The sequence below is a fragment of the Macaca mulatta genome, chromosome 7, assembly GCF_049350105.2.
Source record: "Macaca mulatta isolate MMU2019108-1 chromosome 7, T2T-MMU8v2.0, whole genome shotgun sequence".
NCBI classification, from domain to species: Eukaryota; Metazoa; Chordata; class Mammalia; order Primates; family Cercopithecidae; genus Macaca; species Macaca mulatta.
The window spans coordinates 140,852,836-140,874,520 of NC_133412.1; the positions used below are offsets into that span (position 1 = coordinate 140,852,836).

The 21,685-nt window shown below is 43.5% G+C and overlaps 1 protein-coding gene across 1 annotated transcript; it reads right to left on the reverse strand.

Moving 5' to 3' along the window:
- Positions 1-2,858: 2,858 nt before the first annotated feature.
- RDH11 (retinol dehydrogenase 11) lies at positions 2,859-20,646 on the reverse strand. The gene is given in 7 exon segments (NM_001257659.1): positions 2,859-3,402; positions 9,283-9,472; positions 14,726-14,935; positions 15,948-16,052; positions 17,209-17,364; positions 17,702-17,820; positions 20,529-20,646. Coding segments are annotated over 7 exon segments (957 nt in total). The 5' UTR covers positions 20,603-20,646; the 3' UTR covers positions 2,859-3,299.
- Between the last annotated feature and the right edge of the window lie 1,039 nt (positions 20,647-21,685).

The following is a 21,685-nucleotide window of genomic DNA, read 5'->3' on the forward strand; positions in this document are numbered from 1 at the left end:
TGTTAACAATTACAAGGTCCTTTCCTGCACTCCATGGGTATAAATGCCGGTCTTCAGGTCGGGCATGGTGGCTCAAGCATCATCCCAGCACTTTGGGAGGCCGACGCGGGCGGATTACTTGAAGTCAGGAGTTCGAGACCAGCCTAGCCAACACGGTGAAACCCCCATCTCTGCTAAAATCACAAAAATTAGCCGAGCGTGGTGGTGGGCGCCTGTAATCCCAGCTACTCGGGAGGCTAAGGCAGGAGAATCACCTGAACCCGGGAGGTAGTGGTTGCAGTGAGCTGAGATCATGCCACTGCACTCCAGCCTGGGTGACAAAGCAAGATCCTATCTCAAAAAAATTAAAATAAATTCTTATTTTCACCGATTTCACGGTTTGCTCAAGGTGTCTGTTCTCAAATGTTTGCTTGGGAGCTCAATTTTAAACTGCCTACAAATATTAAAAGATGTATGAATGCTCAGGAGAAAATGCTTTGCTAATTTATATCTCCTGGGCCCTCATTTTTGTTAGATCAAGTTCATTGGCTGTTGATTCAGCACACTTTGGTTGAGCTCTTAATATGCACTGAGCACAGACGTGACCAAGTCTGAGGTAACTGTCAGTATACTGTGTAAGTCCCACAACACAATGCTGGGACTTGTCACAGTACAGAAATAAGGGGCAGGTGCAAAAAAAAGATTAATAGCCTGGGGCCGGGCGCCATGGCTCACACCTGTACCCCAGCACTTTGGGAGGCCGAGGTGGGACGACTGTTTGAGCTCAGAGTTTGACGCCAGCCTGGGCAACAAAGCAAGACCCTGTCTCTAATAAAAAAGAAAAGAAAAAAGAATGGCCCGGGATGATCAAGAAATGTGGGAAAAGTATCTGTGAAGAGTGTCAAAAAATGTTAAGTAGGAAATGGTGAATGAATAATCAGATTATCACACAACCTAAATTAATAGCATGTGGATTGAGATTGCACTGTAGCTAGACTCTGGGACAAATTATTCTTTAGAATGAGAAATCATTGCATAACCATAATAATGAACAGTGTTTTCTTCTTTTGACTGTAATTAAACTTTTAATTCTTAGTTTTTATTCTGGTAAATGAAAACAAAAAATAATCAAAACATTTTTATTTGTCATTGACAGTTCAATATAAATTAAGTAAAACATTAATTTATTCTGCACTATTAGAATTTTTCTAATTTTTCCATAAAATGACCATTTCTAAACATATAGCTTAATGGTCAAAACAAGTTCAATAAAATATTAATTTACAAATATCAGAAGTGAAGACTGTGGTCCTATAATTCTTTCCCCCACCAAAGTTAAAATATAATTGTCATTCCAGGAAATCAAAATCTTTTAGAATAGCACACTCTAAACAAGTGATGGGAACACTACTAATTCCTCAGACTTCCTCTGGCATTACTTTTGATAAAGAGTCTCCAGCCAGGCACAGTGGCTCAAGCCTGTAATCCCAGCACTTTGGGAGGCCGAGATGGGCGGATCACGAGGTCAGGAGATCGAGACCATCCTGGCTAACCCCGTGAAACCCCGTCTCTACTAAAAAATACAAAAAACTAGTCGGGCGAGGTGGCGGGCGCCTGTAGTCCCAGCTACTCGGGAGGCTGAGGCAGGAGAATGGCCTAAACCCGGGAGGCGGAGCTTGCAGTGAGCTGAGATCCGGCCACTGCACTCCAGCCTGGGCGACAGAGCGAGACTCTGTCTCAAAAAAAAAAAAAAAAAAGTCTCCAAATAAAATACAGAATTTTGGCACATAGACATTTTAGTCTTGTCAAGACAATGTAAGGAAATGCCCCAAAAGATTATTAAATTGACCGTAATTACCAATATCAGTCCCTAAGATAATTTTTCTGAATAAAAGAATTGGGTTTTTTCTTTTCGTTTTTAGGATTTTTTTTTTTTTTTTTTTTGCTACACTGGTTTTTCTTAAGACCTCATCAGTCTTGGATGCTCACCCTCAATTCTTCCATAGCTATGTTAGTATATTTAATGTCTTCTGATATTTTCTTAATCCTTAACTAGTCCCTTCATTTCATGCATTATCTTCCAGTATTCTCCTTCTTTATTTTTACTTCTTCCCTGCTACCCATGTGCTCTTGGTGGGTAGTTACATATACAGAATCTGCTTCCCTTTGCAGTGTTTCATTTGCATAAAGACTGGATGGCATTGGTTTGCTCCATCTCTGATTATTGTGGCTGTTTTGAACTTTGTGAAAATACTCCCTTAGCATACATAAACAAGAAGACACACAAAGATAGACACAATGACGATGACCAAAAAGCCTTTCTTCTCATTTTCTAAGAGAAACTAAGGCACAAAAAAGGAGTCTTCCATGGGCCTGGGGTCACTAACTGGAGTCCAGTGGCCTGACTTTTCAGAGTGCTCCTTTCCTTATCTACTTCCTGGTTCAAGAAACAGGAAAATGACAGTTTGAACTTGATTACATTTCTGCCATTCCCCAAACCTCACAAACTTCTTAGAAAAGGAAGCCGTTCTGTGGTTTAGACATGAGAAAGCATCTTAACAGCAGTGGCTTTAGGTTGTCAGAGATAAGACCATGCCATAATCCAGCTTCAGTTAAGAATCTCCTGAAAGAATCCAGAAGCTGGTGCATGACAGTTAAAGAGGTGAGGGTCAAGCCCTGCTCTTTTTTTTTTTTTTCCTGAGACAAAGTTTTGCTCTGCTGCCCAGGTTCTAGTGCAGTGATGCAATCTCAGCTTACTTTACACCCTTCGGGTTTGAGCGATTCTCCTGCCTCAGCCTCCTGAGTAGCTGGGATTACAGGTGTGTGCCACCATGCCCAGCTAATTTTGTATTTTTAGCAGAGGTGGGGTTTCACCATGTTGGCCAGGCTGGTCTTGAACTACTGACCTCCGGTGATCCACCATGCCTGGTCAAGCCCTACTCCTGAGCTCATGGAGTTTAGCTGAGGTTGCAGTGTGGCCCTTTTGAAGTGAAGACTGGTTGGTTGGGAGAAACTGAATTGTGAATAGAAAAGCTAGTTCAAATTCGTATAAATCATCCCTGCTATAGTTTAGATTCTCCTAGGTAGTAGTTTCTTTCAGAAGGAGAATACGAGCTATGCAGGTCATATGAGGGTCTTCTTATCCTATTATGATATCTCTAGTAACTCTGGCAGTAACAGAAGCAAAGTAAATCTGGACATGATAGACATTTTGCTCTCTTTGTGCTAAAGGTTTTGGAAACCTTGAAGGAGAATCATTTTGACAAGAAGTACTGTGTAGTCTGCCGCAGTCTTCTCTTGGGTCCAACTGCCACTGCCTGTTAGTCCATTGGGAGGCCCAGCAGGTCACAGCTGACGTCCCACAGCCGCCTTGCTATTGTCTCATTACGAGCTTGGGCAGAGACCCATGTCACATGACAGTCACTGGAAGGTAAAGAGAGAGGTATGAAGCACAGTGTTAAGAATGAAGTCTGCCATCTGCCAGGGATAAGGAATATGACATAAAAACAACCAGGGATCACATGTTCTCCATGTACTTCACAGGGCCAGTGTTTGTCCTATCTCTTTATCCTCTAGTCCTTAGCCAGACAAAATGTAATTCCCATTTTAGATCTCCTCGCTAGACCACCTCTCATCAGAATGCTTTGTTTGATATATAATGCATACATCTGGTCTTTATATTCCCCTATTTATATAATTTAATATCAGTGCCTGCCTGATACCCATGTATATCTATCTTCTTCAAGTAACTCCACAGGGCCCATTCTACAGGGCCTTGGACAATGTCATATAGCTGAGATCCTGCTATTCACATTGGTCAGAGATGCTTGGAGTAGTTAAAAAAAAAAAAAAGCTGATTTCTGGACTACCTGAAGTTATACTGTTTGTAAACTCATATGAGAAGTAAAGCCAGCTTCAAAAACAACAAAAGGAAAACGCGACAGCAGAAAAGAAATGGTAAAACCAAGGTACCAGGTGTCTGGGTCCGTTTTGTGGTGCTGTAACAGAATATGACAGACTGGGGAACTATAATGAGCTTACAGAAAGTGGCTTATGATTATGGAAGCTGAGACCAAGATCAAGGGGCTGGCATCTGATGAAGGCCTTCTTGCTGTGTCATAACAAGATGGAAGGCATCACATGGGCAAGAGAGGGAAGGGGACCCAAGTCATCCTTTAGTAAGGAACCACTCCCACAATAATGAACCCATTCCAGAGAGAATGGCATTAATCCATTCATGAGGTCTGCCCTTGTGACCTAATTTACCTCTTAAAGGCCCTGCCTCTCTACACTGTTGTACTGAGGCTTAAGTTTCCAACATATGAACCTTGAGGGACACATTCAAATCATAGCAAAGTGTTTCATATATATACCCTCTCTTCATTGCTGTAATTAATTCCAAGTTTGTTTTTCTTTTATTTTTTTTGGAGACGGAGTCACTCTGTCACCCAGGCTGGAGTGCAGTGGTGCGATCTCAGCTCACTGCAACCTCTGCCTCCCAGGTCTGAGTGATTCTCCTGCCTTAGCCTCCGGAGTAGCCGGGATTATAGGCGCCTGCCACCATGACTGGCTAATTTTTGTATTTTTAGTAGAGACAGGGTTTTGCCATGTTGGCCAGGCTTGTCTCAAAACTCCTGACCTCAAGTGATACACCTTCCTCGGCCTCCCAAAGTGCTGAGATTACAGGTGTGAGCCACCGTGCCCAGCCTATAATTCTGATGCAGAAAATTTTCTTAAGGACAATTCTTACTCATTTTTGTATTCTCTGGATGTGGTATACATCTGGTAAGCATTCAATCAAAGTTTAAAAAAAATGATTGAGTGAATGGATTACAATCTTTAAAGTCATGTAAGGAAGCAACAAAAATTAATTCAAGATGGATTAGAGACTTAAATGTTAGACCTAAAACCATAAAAACCCTAGAAGAAAACCTAGGTAATACGATTCAGGACATAGGCATGAGCAAGGACTTCATGTTTAGAACACCAAAAGCAATGGCAACAAAAGCCAAAATTGACAAATGGGATCTAAATAAAATAAAGAGCTTCTGCACAGCAAAAGAAACTACCATCAGAGTGAACACGCAACCTACAGAATGGGAGAAAATTTTTGCAATCTACTCATCTGACAAAGGGCTAATATCCAGAACCTACAAAGAACTCAAACAAATTTACAAGAAAAAAATAAACAACCCCATCAAAAAGTGGGCAAAGGATATGAACAAACACTTCTCAAAAGAAAACATTTATACAGCCAACAGACACATGAAAAAATGCTCATCATCACTGGCCATCAGAGAAATGCAAATCAAAACCACAATGAGATACCATCTCACACCAGTTAGAATGGCAATTATTAAAAAGTCAGGAAACAACAGGTGCTGGAGAGGATGTGGAGAAATAGGAACAATTTTACACTGTTGGTGGGACTGTAAAATAGTTCAACCATTGTGGAAAACAGTGTGGCGATTCCTCAAGGATTTAGAACTAGAAATACCATTTGACCCAGTCATCCCATTACTGGGGATATACCCAAAGGATTATAAATCATGCCGCTATAAAGACACACGCAGACGTATGTTTATTGCGGCATTATTCACAATAGTAAAGACTTGGAATCAACCCAAATGTCCATCAGTGACAGACTGGATTAAGCAAATGTGGCACATATACACCATAGAATACTATGCAGCCATAAAAAAGGATGAGTTCGTGTCCTTTGTAGGGACATGGATGCAGCTGGAAATCATCATTCTCCGCAGACTATTGCAAGAACAGAAAACCAAACACCACATGTTCTCACTCATAGGTGGGAATTGAACAATGAGATCACTTGGACACAGGAAGGGGAACATCACACACCGGTGCCTATTGTGGGGAAGGGGAAGTGGGGAGGGATAGCATCGGGAGAGATAACTAATATAAATGACGAGTTGGCCGGGCGCGGTGGCTCACGCCTGTAATCCCAGCACTTTGGGAGGCCGAGGCGGGCGGATCACAAGGTCAGGAGATCGAGACCACGGTGAAACCCCGTTTCTACTAAAAATACAAAAAATTAGCCGGGCGCGGTGGCGGGCGCCTGTAGTCCCAGCTACTCAGGAGGCTGAGGCAGGAGAATGGCGTGAACCCGGGAGGCGGAGCTTGCAGTGAGCCGAGATTGCGCCACTGCACTCCAGCCTGGGCGACAGAGCGAGACTCTGTCTCAAAAATAAATAAATAAATAAATAAATAAATAAATAAATAAATGACGAGTTAATGGGTGCAGCACACCAACATGGCATATGTATAGATATGTAACAAACCTGCACGTTGTGCACATATACCCTAGAACTTAAAGTATAATAAAAAATAAAAGTAAAAAAATAATAAAATCAAAAAATAAAATTAAAAAGAAAAAAAGAAATTACCCAGTCTGTGGTATTCTGTTATAGTAACAGAAAACTGTCTTTACTAAAGACAGTAGTAAATCTTTGTGACCTTGGGTAAGGCAAGGATTTCTTAGCTACGACTACACAAGTGACAAAAAATAGATAAACTAGACTTCATCAAAATTTACAAGTTTTACATTTCAAAAGACACCATTAAGAAAGTTATAAGACAACCCACAGAATGAAAGAATATTTGCAAATTATATATCTGACAAGGAACTTGTATCTAGACTATTAAGAACTCTTGCAACTCAGCAATAAAAAGGCAATTATCAAACTTAAAAATGGGCAAAGGACTTGAATAGACATTTCCCCAACAAAGAAACAAATGAACCAAAAAGCACATGAAAAAATGTTCAACATCATTAGTAGGAAAATGAAATGAAAATAAAAACAAAATATTCCTTCATACTCACTAGGATGGCTAAACTCAAAAGGAGAGACAATAACAAGTGTTGTTAAGGATGTGAAGAAATTAGAACACTCATACACTGCTGGTGGGAATGTAAAATGGGGCAGTCACTTTGGAAAAGTTTGGCAGTTCCTCAGCAGTTAAACACAGAGTTACCATATAACCCAGAAACTCCACTTCTATGTACCCAAGAGAAATGTCCACAAAAAAATTTCTACACAAATTGTCACAGCAGTATTCAAATAGCTAAAAGGTGCAAACCCAATGCCCATCACCCGATGAATGAATAAATAAGATGTGGCAAATCTATATAATGAAATGTTACGCAGCAATAAAAAGAAATGAGCTACTGACACATGCTTTGGCATGGGTGAACCTTGATAACATTAAGCTAAGTAAAAGAAGTCAGTCACAAAAGGCCACATATCATATGATTCCATTTATATGAAATGTCCAGTAAAGGCAAATTCTTAGAGACATAAAGCAGACTAGTGGTTGCAGGCAGAAAGAAGAGCCAGTGCAAAAATCTTAAGGCTTCAATCAAAACAGACTTTTATGATCATTTCTTGATGGTGGTCTACATCGCTGATGTTGGATCTTCAAAATGAATTAAGAATCCATAGCAAAGGAAAGGTTCTTCAAAAGTCAGTTCAATAGTAAGTTATGGATTTAGAGCTGACTTTCTTTAAACCACTCGGTCAAAGCTAAGATAAAGGGTTATTATTATTTTTTTTTTCTTAAAATCTCCAGGGAAGAAGAATCCAGTCATTCTTGGAAAATCAATCCAGTGTACTATATAAATCTATCTTCTTGTACTTCAGAACCACATTTCCAACTATCTGCTATACATTTCTACTTGCATGCCTTATAGATAACACACACACAACATGTACAGAGCCAGGTTTATTACACAGTGGACAACTGTTACTCTTTGGCTGAACATTCTACTTTCTTTTGGCAATAGCAACCTGATTTCCTTCTGCAGAATTACCTTTTCCCCTCAATATAGTTTGAAAAGAGCATTAATAAAGTCCCTGTCTGCCTCTAATCAAAAAAGTAAAAATGAAGGGATGGGAAGAAGGAGAGCCAATGCTTCCTCCCTAGAGAGTCGATGATAAGCAATAAAACCTAAAGACTAAAGACAGCTGGCATTCACTCACCCTAGCAGCAATGCCCTGGCTAGCTGACTGCCACTCTGACTCTTCTTAGCCTGGCTCTTCAGTCTTCCCTTTCAACCTAGGGGTCCCTCCTCTCCCTACTAATAGTTTAATAAATTTCCTTCTTGCTTAAGCTAGACAAAGTCCCTTTCCACTGCTTTGGAATCCAGGAACCAGAAGTTCCACACATTACTTTTCCATGTCTGCTGTCTTAGTTAATGTCATCATCAACCTCAGTCAGGCTTGAAATTGAGGTTAGCAAAGCCTCTCTCATCCCCTCATTTATTAATCATCCAGTGATAAAAATTCTGCTGCTTCAGGGCCTCTTTCACATTACCATTCCTTTCATCCCAACTTTCTGGAACTCTCTCTCTCACTAGGTTAATTATTCATTCATGAAACAAAGTTTCTAAAGCACAGACCAGATTATGTCTCTCTACTGAAACAACTCTGGGGCTCCTCCACAAGGCCGGCATTATAGGCCTCTCATAATCTGTCTGCCTTTCTTTCCAATCTTAAAGCTACTTTTAGCTACTTTCCTAAAATTTCAGGTCATTTCAACAATAACCTGAAGTAGAGGTAAAAACATGTTAAAATTTTGATCTTGTGTGAGCCTGGGATTTGCTTCAAAATAATATGGGAGAAGAAAAATATGGAAAGGGGTAGAGAATGGGGATAGGGCAGAACTGGTCATGGGTTAATGGTAGCTGAGTCTCCATTATATGCAGGTTCAGTGCACTATTTTATCTACCCCTGTGTTATACTCAAAATTCTCTACATTTAAATCATTTTAAATGTCTTTGCTTATTTGAGAGGGGAGTCCATAGGTAGTATTTCAATCCTGAAGACAATAGAGAAATACATATTCAAATTCTTTTTTTTATTTTTTTGAGGCAGAGTTTCGCCCGACCTCAGGTGATCCGCCCACCTTGGCCTCCTAAAGTGCTGGGATTACAGGCATGAGCCACTGTGCCCGGCCTCAATTTTTTTAAAAATTCTTTTTAATGTAAAACAATAGAATTAGGAATCCAAAATAGAATAAAGATGACTGGACTGACATAACAAAGACAGGAAGAAAACAAACAATGTATAATTTTCAGTATAAAAGATGGCATAAGTAAAATCAAATGTAGCAATTATTACAAAAAAAGGAGTCAGATTCCCCTATTAAAAGGTAAAAACTCTACAGTTAAAAGACAAAAGCTATATTAGACAATGTACTTTTAAAAAAGGGTATACCCAGACAAACCCAAATATCTCCTTTGAGCAATAAAATCTCATCTTCAGAAAGAGATAACATGCATACCTGAAATGATTCCCACTTAGAATCTCAAGACCTTCTGTTAAGGCACAGTGCAGGCTGGTCTGGGCTCCCTGCTGAGGAGTCTTGATGAAAAAGGAGAAAAGCCACCACATCCATCTCATGAAAGATGAGTGCCGAACCAGTTCAGATTGGACTGTGCCAGGGTGTACAGAATACGTCGTAACGCCAGAGCCTGGTTGGGGGTGCCAAGAAGAGAGAGGAAGACAGGACTTGATTTTGCAGAATGGCCCGAAACAGAAAAGGATGTAAATAAACATGTGACTTTCACATATGGACTCTTTTGCCCATGGTGACATCAGAAGTATTGCTCACAGTAATTTATACTTCTATCTCACAGATTTAAGAAGGCTGTAGACAGTGCTAAGGACCTCTGTGTATTTGTGACTGGAAACTTCCCTGTCAGGAATCAGCAAAGCCAAGACTCATCCTCTCAGCAGCACTTAACACTGTTGACCACCCCCTTCTTTTTTTCCCCTTCTTTTTTAGAGATGGGGTCTCCCTATGTTGACCAGTCTGGTCTTGAACTCCTGGCCTCAAACAATCTTCCCACCTTGGCTTCCCAAAGTATTAGGATCACAGGCATGAGCCACCATGCCCACCCCATCCCCTTCTTTTTTTTGAGACAGTCTCGCTCTGTTGCCCAGGCTGGAGTGCAGTGGCACGATCTTAGCTCTGCAACCTCTGCCTTCCAGTTTCGAGTGATTCTGCTGCCTCAGCCTCCAGAGTAGCTGGGACTACAGGCATGGGCCACCATGCCAGGCTAATTTTTGTATTTTTAGTGGAGACGGGATTTCATCATGTTGGCCAGGCTGGTCTCAAACTCCTGACTTTAAGGGATCTGCCCACCTCGGCCTCCCAAAATGCTGGGATTACAGGCGCCCATCCCCTTCTTAAAGTCTTCTTTTTCATTGGCTTCCATAAGCCTACACCACTTCTGGTTTTCCTAAACTTTCTGGCTGCTCTGTCTCAGTTTTCTGGACCAGTTCATCATCTTCTATGCAAAAATTAAATGTTGGAGTTCTTGTGGCTCACCAGACTCACTCTACATAATTCTACGGTGCTCACATTTTGTCCACAGTTCAAACTGCTCCTGAACTACAGACATACTGGGAGTCAACACAGTGTGGTGGTTATGGGCATGGACTTTGTAGACAGACTGCCCAGTTTCAAATCCTGGCTCCACTCATTAGATATTGGGCAAGTTCCCTTTTGTGACTCATTTCTTCATCTCTAAAATGGGAATAATCATAATACCTACACCTCACAGGGTTGTTCTGAGGATGAAATGAGTTCGTATATGTTAAAGATCTTAGAAGAGTGCCTGATGCAGCTGGATGTGGTGGCTCATGCCTATAAGCCTAGCATTTTGGGAGGCTAAGGCAGGTGTATTGCCTGAGCTCAGGAGTTATAGACCAGCCTGGGCAACACAGTGAAACCCAATCTCTACTAAAATACAAAAATTAGCCGGGCATGGTGGCGTGCACCTGTAATCCCAGCTACTCGGGAGGCTGAGGCAGGAGAATGACTTGAACCGAGGAGGCAGAGGTTGCAGTGAGCCGAGGTCATGCCACTGCCCCTCCAGCCTGGGTGACAGAGTGAGATGTCGTCGCAAAAAAAAAAAAAAAAAAAAAAGTGCCTGATGCATGGTAAGTGCTAAATGACATGCTATTTCAGGTCCCCAATCCTTTATTGAAAATGCTGGGGCCAGACATACTTCAATTTTTTTCTGATTGTAGAAAGGTAATATGAAATGTATACATACACTGCCTATTATCTAATCTCCCTAGTACAGGAAATGTTTTGCTGCCAAATGAGTTTTGGTGTAAAGCTTACGAAGAAACAGAATTTTTCGGGTCTTTGTGGACTGACAGCTGCAGACAGAGCCCTGTGGACGTGCATTATTCCCAACTGCCTACTCGACATCTCCCTAGATGACCCATAGTAATGCAGACTCAGAGGTCCCAGATTTCTACTTTTAAAGCCAAACCCAGTTCTTGCAGTGTTCCTGACATGCCCAATCAGGCAAAAGGGTTCTTGATGAATGCTCGCCTAAAGCATACATCTCCAGTCAACAAGCTCTCCCACCCCAAATATCTCTCAGAAGCTTCTACTACCCTCCATCTCCACCATCTAGTCCAAACTACCCTCATTTCTCGCCTCTGCTGATGAAATCAACGGCTGCAACCCCTCTTGCCCCCATTTTGAAAAGGCTTTAATTTTAAAGGTTTCCCATTGCTCTTAGAATAAACATGAAAATCCTTATTGTGGCCTCTAAGGGTTTGGCCTCTACCTACCTCAGTCTCAGCTCAGATCTTTATTACTCTTGCTTTCTACAGCCTACCGATGGTAACCTTTCTCAAACTGAGCCTGGACCTTTGTACAATCTGTTCCTTCTGCCTGGAACGTTTCACAGCCTCCACATTCTTATTTTTTTTTCAGATGGAGTTTTGCTCTTGTTGCCCAGGCTAGAGTGCAATGGCGCGATCTCAGCTCACCGCAACCTCTGCCTCCCAGGTTCAAGAGATTCCCCTGCCTCAGCCTCCTGAGTAGCTGGGACTACAGGCATGCGCCACCATGCCTGGCTAATTTTGTATTTTTAGTAGAGACGGAGTTCTCCATGTTGGTCAGGCTGCTCTTGAACCCCTGACCTCAGGTGATCTGCTGGGATTACAAGTGTGAGCCTCCGCGTCTGGCCCCCCCTCCTTTTTTTTTTTTTTGAGACAGAGTTTTACTCTTGCTGCCCAGGCTGGAGTGCAATGGCGTGATCTTGGCTCACTGCAAACTCTGTCCCAGGTTCAGGCAATTCTCCTGCCTCAGCCTCTCCAGTAGCTAGGATTACAGGTGCCTGCCACCATACCCGGCTAATCTTTGTATTTTTAGTAGAGACGGGGGTTTCACCAAGTTGGCCAGGCTCGTCTCGAACTCCTGAGCTCAGGTGATCCACCTGCCTCGGCCTCCCAAACTGCCAGGATTACAGGCATGAGCCATGGCGCCTGTCCTCAGCCTCCACATTCTATCAGTACCTCTAATCCCTTTAATTTCTAATCATCCTTCGGGGCTCAGCATGCAACTCACTTCTTCAGAAAAGTCTTCCCTGAACCCTCAGACTGAATAAGGTCCCCCCCAGGCCCCCACTAAAATCCATTATAAGTCCTGGTACTTCTCCTTTATAACATCTATCACAATTATAATTAAACAGCCACAACAAAAAGGAAACAATCCAGATGTTGTTAAAGAAATGCATAAATACACTAAGGCACATCTATACTACGAAATACAACACAGCCAATACAATGAATGGGGTAAATCCATATGTACTAAATGGAAAGATCTCCAAGATACTGTGTTGGAGTTTCAGTTCCTTGTGCATGATACATACATATGTAAATGCATTGGATAATTATTGGAAAGGGGCATACAAGCTATTGACAATGGTCACGTGAAGGGAGAAGAGCAGGGAAGAAGGGAATGAAGGGGGTTTTTCACCTTTAATTCTACATACTTCCATATGCTTTGAACTTTTTTTTTTTTTTGGTAGAGATGAGGTCTCACTATTTTGCCCAGGCTGATCTTGAACTCCTGGTCTCAAGTAATCCTCTGGTTTTGGCCTCCTAAAGTGCCTGAGATTAAAGGTGTGAGCCACTGTGCCTGGCCTTATTTGAACTTTTTACAATGAGAATTATTCATGCATTACTAGGCTGATTCTACATTTAACAGTTTGTATAAAGACTTGCTAATTGTCTTTCTCCCCCATTAGATGTAAACCAAACCAAAGAAGAGACTATACCTATCTTGTTCACCAACTCATCCCCTGTCCCCTAACCCAGTGCATGGAACAGCATGGGCACTGAATACATGTCTGCTGAATGGCTGAATGAATGAATCCTCTGTCAAACCAGGGTTCTTTTACTGCACCATAAAGATTTTCCACTGAATCCTCACAACGATCAGAGTTACCTCATTCACATATTGTGAATTCTCACCACTGGACCCATCTTTACACCTCCAGGTCACTGAGGCTCCCTGATCAACTCTTTGGATAGTTTTTGCCATCCAGTTACCCTCATCTATCATAAATTGATAAAAGATGTCATGCCCTGGGCACAGACTGAGCTAACCACCAGCTTCCTTCCCATCTCACAGATGTTCATTTGGTAGGATGATCCTGTTCCAACCATAGAGCAACTGTGCCTGATTCCTTGAGCCTGCATTCTGCCCGCCTCAATTCTTAGCACAGTTCACCCTCGATTTCCTTTCTCTTTATTAGAAATCCAGAGTAGACAGTGCTAAGGACCTCTGTGTATTTGTTACTGGAAACTCCCCTTCTCAAGTATGTATTTCCCTCTTATTTGACCCTTTGCAAGGAAGACCCTCCTCCTCCATATTTCCAGTACCTGTTTTAGTCTACTGCCTTTATCTAGTGCCAGTTCAGGTCCTTCCCTCCTACTCAGTCTCACTATGAGTAAAAAATCTTGACTTGCTTATGAAGCCTGAATTAATTATGACAATAAATTGTGAAGTAGTCCCATTTACATATGAAGAAGGAAGTCCTAAAAGTTAAGTAATGGCCAGGTGTGGTGGCTCACACCTGTAATCCCAGCACTTTGGGAGACTGAGGTGGGTGGATCACCTGAGGTCAGGAGTTCAAGACTAGCCTGACCAACATGGTGAAACCCTGTCTCTACTAAAAATACAAAGATTAGCCAGGCGTGGTGGCACGCACCTATAGTCTCAGCTACTCAGGAGGCTGAGGCAGGAGAATCGCTTGAACCTGGGAGGCAGAGGTTGGCAGTGAGCCGAGATTGCGCCATTGCACTCCAGCATGGGTGACAGAGCAAGACTCCGTCTCAAAAAAAAAAAAAACAAAAAAAAAAGGCCAGGGGTAGTGGCTCACACCTGTAATCCCAGCACTTTCAGAGGCTGAGGTGAGCAGCTCACGAGGTCAGGAGATCGAGACCATCCTGGCTAACACAGCGAAACCCCGTCTCTACTAAAAATACAAAATATTAGCCAGGCGTGGTGGCGGGAGCCTGTAGTCCCAGCTGCTGGGGAGGCTGAGGCAGGAGAATGGCGTGAGCCTGGGAGGCAGAGCTTGCAGTAAGCCGAGATCACTCCATTGCACTCTAGCCCAGGTGACAGAGCGAGACACCGTCTCAAAAAAAAAAAAAAAGTTAAGTAACTTGCTATAGATCACACAGCTAATAAGTGGTAAAGCCAGGTCTTCAGACTCAAAGTCAGAGTCCACTGTCCCAGCTAGCCACCTTCAATATTCAGTTGTAGACTACTTACTAAAACTATACCCAATTATAGCCATGGAAGCAGGTCCTCTCCAAGTGATGGGCTCTGGAAACAGTTTCCATTCCTGTGGCTTTTACCTGCCTCTCTCTGACTCATGTCTCCACACATTCATTTCCTCCAGGCCCACCTTTTAGCCTCCGGGCCAGTTCCTGGGTGAATAGGATGTTGGCTAGCTTGCTATGACAGTAGGCCAGGCCTGCATTGTAGAATTTCTCGCCCTGTAGGTTATGGAAGTGGATCCTTCCCAGGTGATGTGCAAGGGAAGACACATTTACTATCCGTGATGGGGCTGATTCCTTTAGTTTCTCTAGCAGCAGATGGGTCAGGAGGAAGTGACCTGTTGAGAAATACTAGAATTAATGAAGTTCAGGGCCATGTGGGAATGACAGGAGTCATGGTAAGCAGGCCTCAGCTATGGGAGGCAGATAATTCAGAAATAAGATCTTTCCCTCCAACTTTTCATTATCAACTAGAAAACAAGTTCAGTGAAGGTTTAGGGAAATAACAACAGCCAAAGACATGAGGCATCCTTATATGAGCGAGATAGGTCTAGACTACGTGAATATGAAGTCCCAGCTCATTCCTACTTTGGTTAATCTCATTCTTAAGAGCTGGTCGGCTGGGTGCAGTGGCTCACACCTGCAATCTCAGCACCTAAGGAGGCTGAGGCAGGAAGGTGCCTGAGGCGAGGAGTTTAAGACCAGCCTGGGCAACATAGCAAGACCCTGTCTCTACAAAAAAAGAGCAGATGACCTATACCTGATGATGGCCACAAGGATCACTACTAAGAAAGCAAGACAGGCCGGGCGCGGTGGCTCAAGCCTGTAATCCCAGCACTTTGGGAGGCCGAGACGGGCGGATCACGAGGTCAGGAGATCGAGACCATCCTGGTTAACACGGTGAAACCCCGTCTCTACTAAAAAATACAAAAAACTAGCCGGCCGAGGTGGCGGACGCCTGTAGTCCCAGCTACTCGGGAGGCGGAGGCAGGAGAATGGCGTGAACCCGGGAGGCGGAGCTTGCAGTGAGCTGAGATCCGGCCACTGCACTCCAGCCTGGGTGACAGCGCGAGACTCCGTCTCAAAAAAAAAAAAAAAAAAAAAAAAAAAAAAAAAAAAAATTAGAAAGCAAGACAGTACCCTAAACCAATTAGGCTGTTAAAAAATGCGCCAAAGCAAACTGAATCTAAATCACAGATTAAAAAGTGGGCAGAACCTGGAGTAGCCCTCAGGTATTCCTCAGCTGTCAGGTAGGTTCAGTCACATCACAAGAAGGCTCAGTCTGACCCCTAAGTTTCCCAAAGAGAATTTTGGTTGTCTCTAGCTTTGTGATAAGGCCAGATTTCTTACCCAAGTGGTTGACTCCTATGTGCATCTCAAAGCCATCTGCTGTCTTCGAGTAGGGACACATCATCACTCCTGCATTGTTGATCAAAATGTGGAGGTGCTTTTCCTCTGCAGGGACAAGACAATGGAGCGCGGAAGTGGTTAGCCAAAGCTACTACATCTTAGAAAGCTGCCTCATGCTCAGGCTTTGAAAGTGAGGATGCAGGACTTCAATCTTCCCTCCATTTTCCCTTCATACTTATTTTCTATTGTTTTTCATTTTAAGACTAGTTGAATCCCACCTACTTTTACTATGGGGCAAAATTCCATTTTATACTACCAAATGACCTTCTCGATCTTTGTAGTTCGGGAGCTACTTACTCACTGCTTTTGGGAATTGTTTCATCCACCTCTCCCAATAAAAAGACTTCCCAAGCTGAATGGAAAGATTCCAAAGCAAGAGATAAAAGAAGATTCTCTATGTACCTCTGCCCTGGTATTCAGGTCCCCAAAGAAATAAATACTGGCTTCACCTCTTTATTGCATCTTCCAATTCTCTCTCATGGTTCATTTCCTCATGTGGTTTGTAATTTATGAGTTCACACCAGTGAAAGTTTTTTCCTTGGAGGCCTAGATCCCTGGGCTATGAGGGGATATGCCTATAGAGTGCTCTTGGATTTGCTTTTGATGACACACTACAGGTTTTTATGTTAATTTCCCATAGATTATTACACACACACACACAAATCAAACCCATAAATATTCTCATATCATTTGGTGGTATGAATTCAGACCCCACAGATGATGCCAGCTTGGGGTTCTAATTTTTTGCCGATGACTCTTTATCCATCTATGTCCTAAAGAGATGTCATGTCCCTGAGCTGGTGGCCAGGGTTTTTATTAGCCTCTATACTATGGACCAGATGGCCCTTTGTGAATCTCAACCTTGTGTAGAACCTCAAACACAGCTCCAGCTCTCAAAGGCCCGTATAGGTATTTAGACCTCAGACCCTAAAAGCCCATACTGAATGCTGAGACTCCAATGAGATTTCTGGCTTCAGCTCTTGCTCACTGCTATGACGTTTTGAATTCCTTTTTTGTTTCTGCCTCTGGAAGATACCCCTTTGACATAAATCGTGTCCCAGTGACTATGAGTTCAGCTACAAAAGTTTTTGGCTACATTTTATCCACTACTTCCATGAGGGAGAGGGACCTTTTCCTTTTAGTTAAATCTGCCATGTTGATCTCAAGACCCACAACATAGTCTCTCTAGTTCTACACTTACCGGCTAAGAAGCCCTTAGCAAAAGCTCGAATAGACTTAGTATCAGACAGGTCCAGTTTCCGCACCAACACCTGCTGGTTCCCTGTCGTGGTCTGGATGTCTTTGGCCACCAACTCCCCCTTTTCCACATCCCGGCAAGCTAAATATACTCGAGCTCCTGTCAGCCAACATATGAAAGAGAAACGGTCAGCTCTGTTTTTGAGCTGGCATTATAAATCTGATGTTATTTCCAATATTTTTTAAAAACACACATTTTTACCCTTTCTTCACAACAGAGGTATCTAATTAGCAAATAGTTAAAGAAAAATTAATAATACTCATTAATAATACTCATTAATTATATGTAGAGCATAGTACTAGTTTCAGATCAGCAAATCAGTGGAACCCTTAGGTATTCTTGAATTCCAAAACTGGGAAGAAACAATGAGAATGAATCATCATTACTGTGAGGGGTAAAGCAGCAGTAATAGGGAATTGAAAGCAGGTGAACTTGCCTCTCTGAGCCAGTTCTTTGGCTGTCTCCTTCCCGATACCTGTATTAGCTCCAGTGACCACAACTACTTTCCCAGGAAGCTGAACAGTTGATGTACACACCCCACTGGACAGCATTTTCCTGCAGACAGAGAAGGAGAGCTCATCAATTCTTCATTCTCCTGTCTCCTGTCTCAGCCAGTAGGTTCCTGCAACTCCCTGTGTCTTCTGGCTGAGGTTTGCTTTAGTTCTTTCCACTGTTGTCCTTTTAAAGGTTTAAGGAAACTTGGAGGAAAGATGACAAAAGTTTTCTGCTTTTGCTCAAAGACAAAAGTGATTCTATTACAAGGGCAAAGCTTACAGCTGTTCCCTGCAACACAAGAACTGGATGAATATCTGATTAGCCAGGCACCTTTGGTTTGAGCTCTCCCTAAGGCACTTGTGACTTAGGAAATCACAAGATTCAGCCCAGATGAAGAAATAACAAGTTTCTGTAGGTCAATCTGTCCACAACTGGCATTTTATGGCCTTGAGAAATGGCTAATCCAATACAAAAAGTTAAAACTATGAAAGCTTGTGACTCTGGTACACAATAAACAAGAAAAAAAAACCACCCACACATGCACACACACACTTAAAGAGAAGATTATGTATGTACAAAGGGGAGCTGGGATTCAAGTCTTGCTTTGTCTAATCAGAGTCCTTGTTTCTTTCTTTTTCTTTTTCTTTTTTTTTTTTTTTGAGACAGAGTTTTGCTTTTGTTGCCCAGGCTGGGCAATGGCATGATCTTGGCTCACTGCAACCTCCACCTCCCAGGTTCAAGATTCTCATGCCTCACCCCCGCTCCCCGGCCCCCAGGCGCCACCACACCCAGCTAATTTTTGTATTTTTAGTAGAGACGGGGTTTCACTACGCTGGCCAGGCTGGTCTCGAACTTCTGACCTCAGGTGATCCACCCGCCTCGGCCTCCCAAAGTGCTGAGCCCGGCCTAGAGTCCCTACTTCTAAGCACTGTACTATACTGCCTTTTCCAAATTAACGAATGCACAAACATGGATTGGCGGTTCTCAAACTGGCCTATTCTCTTCTTGGCAATGTTGGGACTCTGGTTAAAACAATCTGTTGACCAGGAGATGCATTCTTAAAGGGCATTTTGGAGGCCGAGGCGGGCGGATCACGAGGTCAGGAGATCGAGACCATCCTGGCTAACACGGTGAAACCCAGTCTCTACTAAAAAAAAAAAAAAAAAAGTACAAAAAAATTAGCTGGGCGTGGCGGCATGCGCCTGTAGTCCCAGCTGCTGGGGAGGCTGAGGCAGGAGAATGGCTTGAACCCAGGAGGAGGAGCTTGCAGTGAGCCAAGACCGCGCCACTGCACTCCAGCCTGGGTGACAGAGCAAGACTCCGTCTCAAAAACAAAGAGCACCTCAGCCTTTTTCATTGAAGTTGGAATTGCAAGGTACATACTCTTAGCCATTGAAGCTACCTGCTTAGTGCAAAATGCCACAGGGAGGCAGATTAATTCATGGTCCCCACAATCCATCACCTCCCTCCTCAGAGAACAAGCCTCCAGGCTGTTTCCCACATCCCCTTACTGTAGTTCCAGGAGTGACAACTTAGTAGGACCTGTACTTAGCTCTTTCTTCTCCTTAACCAGCAGGAATGAAAGAGACAACTATAAAAGTCCAGCTCTGGCCCGATTCCCATAACCCTGCTGAGTTGGGAATACAGCTCCTGGAGTATAATTTTTTTTTTTTTTCAGAAAAATCCCACTGGGGTATGAGCACTATTTTCAGTTCTGGTTCAACTTTTCATTGAGATTCTATATGGATAAGAGGATCTTGTAGTGAAAAAAAGATAAAAAGCAGTGATTTCATCTGCGTGTGAGCAACCACGTGTGCCTAGAGGTGGGAAAACTGAGTGTTCAGAAGGGAGAAAATATATAACTGTAAGAGGGGCGCCAGAGAGGGAAGAGAAAATAAAAATAAAAGAAGGAAAGTAGGTGACCGTGGTAAGAAATGGCTGTGATCTGGCCTGCCTTCAAGTTCCACTGGGACGAAGACCGCCCCACCTGGGTAAGTCTATTCAGTAACTGGTCCGTCACCACTGGTGACTTACTTAGAACCAATAAGCAGGCTGCCGGTATTACAGCCCGCTGCTGATTCACTGGGGCACTTGGCCAGCCTTGGGCTGATTGATCTATCCCCTGGTCAATACCTTTCCACCATTCTCCCAGCCCTCACCGCCGCAGTACCCTAGCTCCTAACGCAGATCCCCCGTGCTCCTACTCGCAAGGCAGGATAAGAGCTCATAACCAAACCCTCTTCCTTTTCACTTTTCTCCTTTACAAAATCCGCCCACAGAACGAGCGATTCTAACAGCAACGAGAGAGCAAGGATGGGGCCGCAGATGTTACGATTGCTATCAGTTTCAGAGGGCGAAATGTGGAATCGCTCCTTTGTACCTCGAAGGCTGGTTTAAGGCGTGGGAATTAAGGGGAAAACAGCGTGGGGCCATATCCCATTGAGGGGTCCGAAACTCAAGAGTTTGAGGTAGCCTTACCCTCGGGATTCCCTGGAGCCAGAATCAGGGGGTGCTTAGACAAAAGAAAAACGGGCCAGGGAAAAGCAGGGTGCCCCGGAGTGCCGCCCCTTTTCACCGCCTGGGCTCTCGGCTCTCCTCCTGGCATCCAGGACAGCTGGACCTCGCCACCAACCCACCGAACTCTGGGCCCCGCCATCTTGGAGCCCCCCCCCCAGAGGCGTTTTCCAAGAAAGCTTTGGTGGGGATTCTATGTTTCCCTGCCGCCCCCAACAAGAATTCGCAAGAGAAGGCAATACATTTGCACAGACCTGATTTGGGGCGCAGCCATATACAGAAGGAAGGGCAGAAGGAGGAGCAACAGCAGGAGCAGGAGCTCAACCATCTCTGCCGGCTGCAGCGGCACCAGAACAGGATGCCCCAGCAGCGCTCGCCGACTGTGGTTTCTCTTTCTAGACACGCCCCAATTCAAATTGCGACAGCCCGGGGAGCAGACCTTCTGGGAAATGTAGTCCAGAGCTTGGCAGCCTCTGGCGGGCTACGGGGGAACGCTGCGGCCGATGCTGGCAGAAGTTGAATTACACATCGCTAATCCCCAACCATCTAGGGCTTAGGGCCTGTGGGATCATTCACCCGGCTCTCCCTTATGGCCGCCCGCGGTGTTTGTGAAATCTCTGCAGTCCTCTATCTCCCCAGACCCAAGTCCAGTCCCTGGTTCAGTTTTCCCCAATCCTGGTTAGGCAGTTACCGCACTGTTTCTCCTGGAGATCAGATGTGGACGTCTGGGAAATGAAAGGCGGATTAGACAGGAGAGGAGTGGTCGGATTCTGACAGTTGGGAAGGTGGGGGAATGTAAACGCTTCCTCCTCGAGGTTTCCTTTTTCCAGTGGAGAGGAAGCAGTAAGTCCTTGAAGACATTCCCAGGAGAATCACTTTATTGTGTCTTCATTGGCACAGTTGTTTTTGCCAGCTCGTGAAAGTATTTAATCCTGTCTTGAATAAGACCATGAATATGTTCTCTGTGAATAAATAGGTTCCCTGTTTAACTGTTTCTTTCATCTGAGGCCTATTTCCTCGGGGTGAATGTGGAGGGTGTTTTAACCAATCAGTATCTGTCTGTGATTCCTTAATTGTACCCAGTAATATTTTCTGGTCCTTTTGCATAATTTCCATTTGGTTAAAAGACACATGTTCCAATGAACTAATATATTTTATAGCAAATTGGAGAGAAGAGGGTTTCCTTCACACAATAGTAATTCTTACCAATTTAACATTTGATTAGCAATCCTCACATTTTGTCACACATTCTCATTATTGTGTTACCTAATATTTGTATTGGGTTTTATAACTTTATAAAAGCCTTTCATTTGTTTTGTTCCTTATTCATTCATTCTTGCAATTGACAAACATTTATGGCATTCCTATAGTATACTAGGCACTGTGCTGAGGTCCAGCAGGGAGCCAGGAA